The sequence below is a fragment of the Eimeria necatrix genome, genomic scaffold, assembly GCF_000499385.1.
Source record: "Eimeria necatrix Houghton genomic scaffold, Enh_scaff126, whole genome shotgun sequence".
Lineage (NCBI taxonomy): Eukaryota > Apicomplexa > Conoidasida > Eucoccidiorida > Eimeriidae > Eimeria > Eimeria necatrix.
The window spans coordinates 33504-44197 of record NW_013652025.1 but is presented as its reverse complement, the minus strand read 5'-3'; the positions used below and the strand labels follow the sequence as shown (position 1 = coordinate 44197).

Below are 10694 nucleotides of genomic sequence, written 5' to 3'. Positions count from 1 at the left end.
ACAAATATTGGGAAGTACTGGCAAACTCTGGAAATGAATCAATATGCAAGCACCCGTCAAGCAACTGTTTCTATAACGCTATGCCTTATTCCAAGATGCATAAAAAGCAGATGTGGAAACAATTGCGGCCTATGAGTAGAATACTGTAATCCCAGGCTACACAGAAGTTACTGATTGACAATGGAAGCAGGCAAGCAGGCCCTCATCCCGTTTAAAATGAACATTTCAACTGAAGAAGTTTCACCAGGTAGGTTTCAGAGAAGTCGCATATCGGGTCTGTAGGCCTAATTTTACAACATGTACTCAACGCTCAAATTTCTGCTACAGCCAACGCTCTATTGCCGAAGTGCGTGTTTATAAGGCCCTGAATCCTGAGAATAGAGGCACCCTCAGCAGTCGCCCAGATGATTGTAATGGCCCTCCTGCTTCCGTGGAATCGAAATGGTTTTGAGGCGAGTTCCACCACGAATGCAATACAATCACACTGGCACGGTCATACATGCATGCGCACCATCAACGGCCAGCATCAAAATAAGGCTCCTTGCATGCCTTGTAGAGTCGGCGTGAGCAGCGGCACCTGCTATACCAGCGATTCAGCAGACGTGGGATAATATTAAACGAGTGTCAGACTGAAGGGAGGATGACTTGCCGTTATATCTGGGCAAGGGACAGAGAAGTACAGTTCCACAGTTTGTCTACAGCTGTAAACAGTTGCGCCCCCGACGTCGAAATCTGGATTCACGCGCTGCTGCTATTTGGGCAATAATTCACTAAATGAGCTGCTTACAAGTGTCTGAGTTGAAAATGCAGTCACTGGTATATTTTCGATTATTAAAATAAACGAATCGTTTAGTACTGATTGTGGCGATTGTTGCTCATGCTAAGCGCTTAATCGATTTTGTTCCCGTCGTGAGGCACTCCTCGGGAAAAAGCCCTCCCATTAACTCGTTCTCATCCAGGATCCCCCGAAACTGATTGCAAACCAAAAGCTGTGCTGGAGGATGTGGCACTCATGGCTCCTGTGTTGCTGCTGATGCAGCTTCTGCTGCTGGCGGCAGAAGTAGCTGCGGCCGCCCATTCCATGACTGCAGGGTGCGACGCATCGAATACCTCAGATAAGTCTTCCTCAAGCTCCACCAACAGCCAGTCGTCGGAATCCAAATCAGCATTTCCTACAGAGAAGGCAGTATAGAGGTACGTGTTCTGTCCAAGTTTGTTGTCTGCTCTGCTAGCTTGTATTCCTACGATTCACCTCCCCTTCTGCTTACGCATGTCTCCCTTGCTCTGCTGTAGCACTGCATCTGCTCCCCACACAAGTGGGTGCAATTCCCATCCTCATTTGGTTTGCACCCCTCATAGCTGTCTAATTTCAAGTCAGCCATCTGCTGTCTGTCTTAGTCCTCAACCAACAAAGCAGCTAAAACGGGAAGCATACGAAAATCACAGATACAGCCCAAACGCAACAACAGGAGAGCGCATAAACTTGTAGAAGTTCCCCCGGAAGCATACCTGGCGATCTCTCTTCTGGCGGATAAAGACGCGGCGTGTTGGACGGCCACACCCTGAATTAAAGGTACAAAACGGGATCCAAAAGGCCCACCGTAAGCAAATGTGTTTGCGCTACATAGTCACCGGGGTTCATACACACCTTAGAATGCCTTCGTCTTGCTCCCACTACCACACAAAATTACATTTTATCACGTGTTACGGTTCATTCTACAAATACGCTAAATTCCATACAATCCTCTAAATACAGTGCCGAGTTTGCATTCCTAAGTGCTACCACACGACAAGCATTGTGTTCTATGCTTGCATGGTGCATTACCCCTTCCACAACTAAGAAGAAACTCATACTGCGGACAGACAAGGAGCAGATAATGTGTACACGATGTAAAAGGGCCAAGCGCTGAGAGAAATTGCATATCGGCAACAGCGCTTGGGGGATGACTGCTGCAGTTGAATGCTTATGCAATCAACAAGACAGTATGTGACACTAACGCATTGCACGTACTCCACTCCACAGGCAGAACTAACGCACTTTCCGAAATCTGGAGAGTTTAAAGCCGCCATCATCATCCCCAAGAGGCCGCCTGCATGTCCAAACACCGCCACCTGAAAATCCTAGAGAAATGACCTCTAAGGCGTAAGCGCCCTCCACGCATCTTCACTAGTTTACAGCTTGTACAACGGACTTGGCAGCAAAGTACGGTCCGCGAAAAAGAACGAGAACCCAACCTACTAGAGAGCTTATTGCGTCTACACAATGATTTATGTACGTCCACTGCCTTATTAGGCACACGCTAATGCTTTCACTTTCTACGGGCCAGTCGCATGAAGACTTTACTAGGTTCTGACAAGTACACAGGCGCGTGTATCGTATGTATACTACATATGAGTTCACAGCTTACCTGGAGGGTCTGAAGAAATCTCGACTCCTTGAAAGGTGCAAAACGCGAACACATTTGGCTTTAGACCCTCAGCTACTTCAGTTAAATCCCCCAAAGAAAAAAATATGCATCTCCTGCGCCAGATGAGGGAACCACAGTATCCATTTGCGTAACTTTCATGCGCAGATTTACGGCACATTTCCGTCGTGTGTGGCTAGTGCATGTAATAAAGTATCTGACTTGAGTGACGAATATGATGTCTCAACCACATTATGAACGCAATTAGATCAATGAATATGATATTTCAGTCATAGCAGAGAGGCAATTGCAAAAATAGGTTAGTAACGGAGGGAGTGTAGCTGCGCTCATTGAAATGCTTCCTCATCTGCGCTTGCTTGAAGTGTTTCAAATGCGCCCCACTGTCTTTGTATCATATTATTGGAGAAGTAAACAGAGTAGAGCACATGCTTGCCGTAAAGTACGCATTATGCGATACATATAATGCAGGCATCTATGAGTTCGATTAGGGGCCTGGAGGGCATGCGGCCACAGCGGCATGCACACATAAAAAGTCAACAGCGGGTATCATGTTTACATCATGTGCAAATGTGAGAGCAGGCTCCCTCATACGACTACATACGTTAATTTGTAAGTAGGCTTTAAGGCCACATTGCAGGCTACTGCTTGCTGCGATTAAAAGACAACAGCATACCTTGCTGCTGCATCAAGCAGCACTGGCGATGCTGGATGGTTGTTGTTGAGCAGTCGCAGCAACTGTTGGATCCCTTGCTCTTCCTGCGTGTCCGCTTCTTGCTCGCTGCGAACTAGTTTCTCTCTGTATTGATGCAATTGCTGAAGGCGGTGCATTCGTAGCAGTTGCTGCTGCTCTCGCCTAGACGCAGTCAACGCTAGAGAGCCAAATTTGCAGCGCACACCGCCCGGTGCCGCCTCTTCTGTATTCTCCTCTATGCCAGCAGTATTACGACGAACTGTAACCCCGGAAAGAGCACCCAACGGCCTTTTCCTGCAGCAGTTCACACTGTAGTGCCTCGTCAATTCTCTCTGCCGCGGGTGGACCTTGCGCTGTTGCTTTTCCTGCAGCGGCAAGGAACAATTCTCGCCCTGGCATTGCTCTGAGAGCACCTGCTGCGGAACATGAGCTACACTGCAGCGGGACTGGATGCTGCAGCTGTATGAGCTGCCTGCCATGGCTGATCCTGACACTGGGGCGGAGGCTGCCAGTGTTGTCGCAGATGCAACTGCTGCAGCCATCTGCTGAGCACTCCATGAAAACAAAGGTAGAGAGCTCCGCAAGATATCCTGTTTCAGCCGATGCTCTTGCTGCAGCTGTCGCCTTCTCCTCGCTTGCCGTTGCCGCACTGAGAGCTCGAGCAGCACGCAGTCTGACTCCTCGCTCTCATCCTTTCGAGAAGCAGCGCTACCAGAGACTTCATAGGTTTTCGTCTGGTGTGGGGGCGTTTGATCTGGTCCTGGCATTTGTATGCTGCAGCCATTGATGTTATCCTGGCGGCCTTCAATAGCCCGAAGACACGCCTTGCTAGCATTTGACACGGCAGTATCAGTGAAGGCTGCTGCAGCAGCAGGTGCTGCAGCAGCAGGTGATACAGCAGCATAAATTTGAGGAGGAGCAGAAGCACGCGGAGAAACAGCCGAAGCCATGGTGTCAGATATGATGCTGCTTAGGAGGTACTGCCCTTTCTGCAGCAGCCGTGACACAGGGTCATAACGTGAGGTGTTCCCTCCGTTGACGCTGCTGCGGCTGCTGCTGATGTTGTTGCTAATGTTGCTGCTGCTACTGCTGCTATTGCTGCTGCTGCTACTGCCGTTTTTGTTCATGCTGCTGCTGCTGCCGATGGCAGCGCTGCTGCTGCTACTGCAACTGCTGCTGCTGAGCTTTCCTTTTCTGTAAGCAGCAGCACCTGTTGCAAGCGTGTACACGCGGTCGAGAAACCCAATTCCACTGGCAGAACTGCAGTTTGGCTTAGCGAGCTGCTCCCGCTGTCTTTGCTGATGCTGGCGCTGCAGCATACAGCGCTCGTCTGCTTGCACGCTGCCTCCGAATTCAGGTTTGCTAGCCTGCAGGCTACTGATATCAGTGCTCATGTCATTGACATAACCAGTCCCAATTCGGCAAGACTCCTTTAGAGAAGAACTACTGCTGCCTCTCCCTCCTGCTTCGTGGCTTTTGAGCATGCCGTTACTGCTGCTGCCGAAGCTGCTGGTGCTAACACTGCTAGTATTATCTCTGCCGATTTGCTCCTGAGCAGCCTGCACCGCCCTTGACGGCACTGGAATCCGGGTTGCCCCTGCCACAACACTACTATCAATTTTTACTGGGGGAGCCAAATAGAAGCTGCCACTGACGGGCTGCTGTACCGCGCAGCCTCGTGGGGGTATTTGGTTCTGCTGCTGTTGTTCCTGCCGCTGGTCTGCCTCAATCAGCTTGAGGACCGAAGCTCGGCTCTGCTGCTTTCTTCGTAGGCTATTTAAGTGACTGTGCAGCACTTCCCTTAGCCGCTGCTGCTCCAAGCCCGGTAGATACAGCTGCCGTGGTAGTGGCAGATTAAGGAGTGTTGCAAGCTGCTGAAGCAACATTGAGAAACACGTCAGGGCCCAGTGCTGACCATGTAAACTGCCAGAAAGTGCCCCAGGGATCTCGGCTGAGGACACGCCTTTGCTCTTCACTGTGCGCAACCAAACAAAAAATGAGCTTGTTCTGCGGTCTTATAGTTCGGTGGCTTTGGGGCCTAGCGACAAGGCTACGGGACTTTAGTCTTGAGTTTGTCAGAAGGAGTGGGTTAGTTTGCATACAACTCACTAATGAAGGCCTGCTCGAAGTCTAGCCAGTCTGCATTTTCATTGTTAGCCAAAGGCTCATCAGCATCGGGAGCAGTAGCATAAGCAGTTGGGTCTGGTGCTTTTTCGCATTCTTCTTCCCTCCCTATCTCCCGGCGTGACTCGCAAAGCAGACTGGAGGCATTGAAAAGCTCCAGGAGCTGTGACACTCGCTCGCGTCTCAAGTGCTGAAGCGCGACTTCCATTGCAACTAGCTCTTTGATCGTACTGTCCTCCGACCAGTTTAGTGCTGCACCTGCTACGGCTGCTTCTGCAATTAATTCAATTGCTGCATTCCAAGAGAAAAAACACGCGTAGCATGGATATCGCCTCAGCAAATCGCGCTGGTAACTCGGCCCCTAAAGCCGGAAAGGCAGCACTCTCACCTTTTCCTGTATGCACTGTCACTGTGTTCGCGCTGCGGGCTGATCCCGCTAAAACTACGCTACAGTAAATTATGCGAATAATGAAGTTCACGTGGGCTATGTTGTGCCGTGAGCTCCATTCTCCATGGGCTTACCCCTACTGTGCCCGCTGAGGCGCCTGGCAAGCTTCTGCTGCTTGCTGCTTCTGCTGGTTGTAGTTCTGCAGCCCTTCTCCAACTTATCTGCCGTCAAAAGCAGTTTGATCAGACTGTTGCGCTGCTGCCTACGAAGAAAAAGCAGGTGGCTTTGCATATTCTCCGCTGCAGCACGCATACCAGCAGCATCAATAGCAAAGATAGCGGTGCCCACATTTCTGCTTTGTTTACCCATGACTCCTGTACGGTGGTCTGTTATGTAAAAAAACTACAAACCTGCTCGAAACAACAGAAGTGACTAACCTTCAACTAGCCGTCCCTCCCTTATCCTCCGCATTTCACGTAGCTGCTGCACACGCATTTGCTTCTGTTGCAGTAGGAGTCGCAGCTTTATCTCATACTTCTGTACCTCAGTTTCCTCCTCACCGCGGCCTTCGGAACCGTCTGAACAGCGCTGCAAAAGGGGCTGTAGCTGTTCCTGCAGCTGCTGATGCTGCTGCCGCAGGAACTGCAAGCACCACATCTGCTGCTGCAGAGCTGTACTGCAGCAGAGCGAACAAATCAGCCGGCGAGGCAATCTCCCACATAAATGGCATCGGGCAGAGGCGCACCGTGGCAGATTCCTTGGCTCTCCCTGCTGATTTTGCAAGTTTCGCTGCTGCGGGTGCTGATGTTGCATTCCCATACTAGTTCTCTGCATATGCTGTAACGTTGGAGGCAGCCGCAGTAGTGACTCGGACTGTAATACACGGGAGCTTCCCGAAAATCTCTCGACATTGGGACGCCTGTGATTGCGCAGGTGTGTTCGGCTCTGTCTGCGTTGTTGTTGGTGTTCTAGTTGCTCTTGTTGCTGCTGATGCTCGTGTTGCGGAGGCGGCTGCAGCTGCAGCGATTGCACTAACTTCCGCTTCTCCAGAGTGGCGTGCACTTGCAGCTGGCACTGGCTTTGCGTGGCAGACTGCGGTACCTGCTGCAGCAAGTCAAGAGGACACGATGGAACCTGAAGGAGCAAGCAGTAAGCCTCAAGCTGTTGCTTTCGTTGCTGATGCAGCAACAGCTGTTTCTTGTGGCGCTCTCGAACCGCCTGCTGCACTTTCAGTTGCTGCTGGAGCACCAAAATTTCGTCCTGGCGCTGCTTTAAGAGGCGTGCTGCTGCTGTGTGGACAGCTTCCCCTTGTGGTGGTTGTGGCTGTTTGCTTAAGTTCTGCTGCTGAAGCCCTACACGCTTTTCTGTTGCATTTTCTTCCTCTCGCTTCGATGTCTTCAGGTGTGTCTCCATTGCCGCTATAATGGAGCGTACCTCAGTGTAGCTCAGAGCGTCCTACAGTATTAAAACTAAGCTCAGTGGCGGGAGCATCTAGGACCCCATTTCTGCAAAATATGCAGTGTTTCATTTGTCCTGTTAAGAAGGTAGGTGCTTGACATGAGACCGCTGTATACTTTGAAAACCACCCGTGTCCTTTGTGGTTGCTGTGGTCCACTGGTCGCGCAGTTTCGAGCTGCCACTATGTTCCTGCGTGGCTCCTTCCGTTTCTGCCGTTACAATCCTCAATAGTATATCTTCTGGAATTTTGCATGTACGTGGTAGCTTTAATGCTCTATCTATGCCGGCGCGCTTCAGAGCTGTCGGCGTTCTTCAGTTGGCATGCAGCGAAGCCCCCACGTTATGAAGCAAAACAGAAAACACGGAACCAATGAACACCATTTCGGGTACACAATTGTTTGAGACGACAATAAGGTGAGAACAGGCACGGCCTTCCCCGGCAGTACGTCCTGGGATGCAGCAAAGCGTAGGTTCATCCAAGCAATGTCCTGTCTGGAGGTGCGGTGTTCGAACCACTTGTGTTCTGTCAAGCTTTTTTGCCAGGTCACGATGCATATGAGCCCCCTCTAATTCATTGTGCATGCATCCCAGGAACTGTTGTGAGTGTACTTTCACGCAACTGGGAATCAGGGCGCTCCCAAGCTGGGTCAGCAGATCACGCCTTCACCGGCGTCCCATATGCTGAGCCCACAGTAGGAGCCAGAGACCTGAACTATAGAGAGAGGCATAGTGCCGCGTTCTCTGCATGTAACAAACATGCGTGCGTCACTCTTCGAAGAACCAAACACAAAGGATAACCCTATTGTACATTTTTGCCCTGAGAGCCGGTGAGGTGCCCTGGGACTAGCACAATGATAGCTCTACGGCTCCTTGCAGAACACACTCCTGCTAAAAGGTTCTGCCGACCTCAAGTAAATCATATCGGCCAACGCAGAGCGCCCAACGCGGCGGCGCCCCCCCGTCCCAACTCTGTGACGGTCTGTACCTTGCTAGCTGCACTGGTCTTCGATAAAGGAGCAGCCTCAACACTAGGAAACAGCGGCCTTGAAGCCTAAGCAACTAATGTTCAAGAAAGTTAAAGGCTGAGTTGAGTTCGCTCCGCACACCATTGCCACTGGCAGTTATTGCCTGGGCATGTTTGCACCGAGCCGTGAGGGGACAGCGGGCCCTCAATTGTTTCAAACACAGGCAAGGTTACATGGGGGTTTGCGTGGCTAGTCAAAAAAGCTTTCTTATCTTCAGACGCCCCTCTAGTGGACCTAGAGGGAAATCTCTGGTGAGCCAAACGCGCCAGCGCACTTCCGGAAGTCTTGCCCTCCCTCATCCCATCCTGGCACCCTTTGTGGGGCCAACCGGGAGCCCTTCTGAAGCCTTGCAAGTTGAAAAGCTGCAGCTGGAGACCTCACTGAGGACCACGATAGGCTACAGCAATTCGCCAGTTTCTCCCTGCACTGTGTATATGAACGCGCGTGTTCAGACGAGTTGTATTTTACTCTCGAGCCAGATTCTCCCTTATCTTCTTGCTGCGTGTGCTGTTCTTCTGGGACTCTTACAGGTCGTCATCGTCGTCCTCTATAGCGGTGTTCACAGCCTCCTGCAGCTCCCTCTCCGCTTGCTGCACCAGGGAAGGGTCTATCATGATTTCGGGAGCCTTTGCGTGTTCCCCTGAAAATATCGCACTTGATTTATTCACAACTCATCAACGCCGCGGCCGTACCAGCAGGGCACGACACTGCACGCCCAATAAAGCCGTGCACAAAGAACTCCCTCCAGCGAATCTAGTCGCAAACCCATACTTAAGCCGATGTGTTGTGCACACAAAGATGTCACAACCTACAGTTCCTACCGCAAACCCATAGGTACGCCAACGTGTTGTGCACACAACAATGTCACAACCTACAGTTCCTAAGAAGGACGTCTTTTCCAATGAGCCGATAAACAGCCACACCGAACTCACCAGTAAAGATCAGGGATGCCTGGTTTGTCAGTCGACGCGCGAGCCACAAGAACGGCTTCTCAAAATTATAGTTTGAACGCGCACTGATGTCGTAGTACTGTAGGTTTTTTTTGCGGTGAAACTGAATAACCCGAGCTTTTACCTGTCGGTCCTTCACGTCCACCTGGAGCCAAAATCCAAGCCAAAGCCAATACTCAAATTTTAACTCACGGTTAGTTACACCGTCGACAAAAAAGTATAAATTAAAACTCCAATGGCTCCCGCCTGAAATGATGCTGCACATTTATTAAATGAAGCCAGAAGATGAATGGTAACTTGCCTTGTTTCCAACTAGGACAATGGGTATGTTTTCGCAAACCCTCACAATATCCCGGTGCCAATTTGGAATGTTTCTATAGGTGATGCGACTCGTTACGTCGAACATCATAATGGCGCACTGGCCCTGCAGAAACAGCCCACTAAAGCCTCACACCCTAGGCCCTGAGCTCCTCAAACGTTAAAACGGATCCACGCCAATGCAGACGCATCCAGTTACACACGGCCATTTTGTACCTTCTACGATCTGCCAATGGGGTGAGTGACCAAGCAACGTACCTTGATATAGTAGCCATCTCGGAGTCCGCCAAACTTCTCCTGGCCAGCAGTGTCCCAGACGTTGAACACAATGGGGCCGAAATTCGTTGAGAAACGCAAAGGCCGCACTTCCACGCCTAGGGTAGGGATGTACTTCTTTTCAAATTCGCCTGCGCGTACCGCCTCGACACGCGATACCATCTACTAAGCATTATCTTCCGCGCACCAACTCCCAGGCACTTCAATGCCCGACACCCTTGGCAGCAGACGGGACAAGACAGGCAAGCACGATAGAGTGAAAATGCAGCAAGAGCTCCAGCTCGCTCCGAACACGTTGGGACTGCTCATCCCGCGCGGGCAACATAGGCATGGGGAACAGGACCAAAATGAGAAGCTTTAAGAGCCAATAGAGTATCCAGCAATCCTCAACTACTTAAAAATTTGCGTGTCAAACGGATGAACACGCCAGCAACACTATACACAGCTCCAGACGCCCCACACAGCGGATACTGGAGGAGGGCTGAGGCCCATAGAGTCCTAGGAGTGCCGTGATCCAGCTCGTGTTAATAAATGAAATATGATTCGTTGGCCAATTGTACCACTAGACTCTAGGGCCTCACCCGTGAGGTGGCGCTTCACGAGAGTGGTCTTGCCTACGCCCCCATCGCCCACCAAAATTAGCTTGAATTCAGGCACCTGCTCCGTCATCTTCAGGTCTGTTGGTGGTGGATTAGGGAATTAGCAATTGGAGCGTATTCTGCCTCAGCCCTAACCTAAAAAGATCTCCACCCTACGCCCTCACCAAACGCAAGTCGCAGCCGCTACAGCAGCCCCTGCTGTTGCTGCTGATGCAGTACGGCGCTGCTTCACGGGCTGTGGCCTGATTGCTACTATTTGCCCTTTCGGTGTTGATTTATGCTCTCTCTCATCTTGCTCATTTGCTCTTTGAGTCTATATTTTGGGGTGTGTTTAGCGTGGAAAGTTATGCGCACTTACCCATTAGACACTTAACACCCAATGGCATCCACTAGGTGTTGCCACAAGGGTGTCGCTGCCACCCTGATTGCAGGGTTGAGC

The 10694-nt window shown here is 50.9% G+C and overlaps 2 protein-coding genes across 2 annotated transcripts; both read right to left on the bottom strand.

The window, feature by feature from the left end:
* Positions 1 to 875: 875 nt before the first annotated feature.
* On the bottom strand, positions 876 to 7042 carry ENH_00009030 (hypothetical protein, conserved; the record flags this gene model as incomplete). Its single annotated transcript, XM_013578696.1, has 9 exons — positions 876 to 971; positions 1111 to 1172; positions 1510 to 1562; positions 2039 to 2090; positions 2409 to 2521; positions 3100 to 5092; positions 5227 to 5532; positions 5764 to 5928; positions 6067 to 7042. The coding sequence occupies 9 exons, from the start codon at positions 7040 to 7042 to the stop codon at positions 876 to 878; spliced, it is 3816 nt and encodes a 1271-aa protein (XP_013434150.1).
* Positions 7043 to 8636: 1594 nt separating this feature from the next.
* On the bottom strand, positions 8637 to 10325 carry ENH_00009020 (GTP-binding nuclear protein ran/tc4, putative; the record flags this gene model as incomplete). Its single annotated transcript, XM_013578695.1, has 5 exons — positions 8637 to 8752; positions 9045 to 9207; positions 9376 to 9486; positions 9639 to 9787; positions 10238 to 10325. 5 exons carry the CDS (start codon positions 10323 to 10325, stop codon positions 8637 to 8639), a joined length of 627 nt encoding a protein of 208 aa, XP_013434149.1.
* Positions 10326 to 10694: the final 369 nt, after the last annotated feature.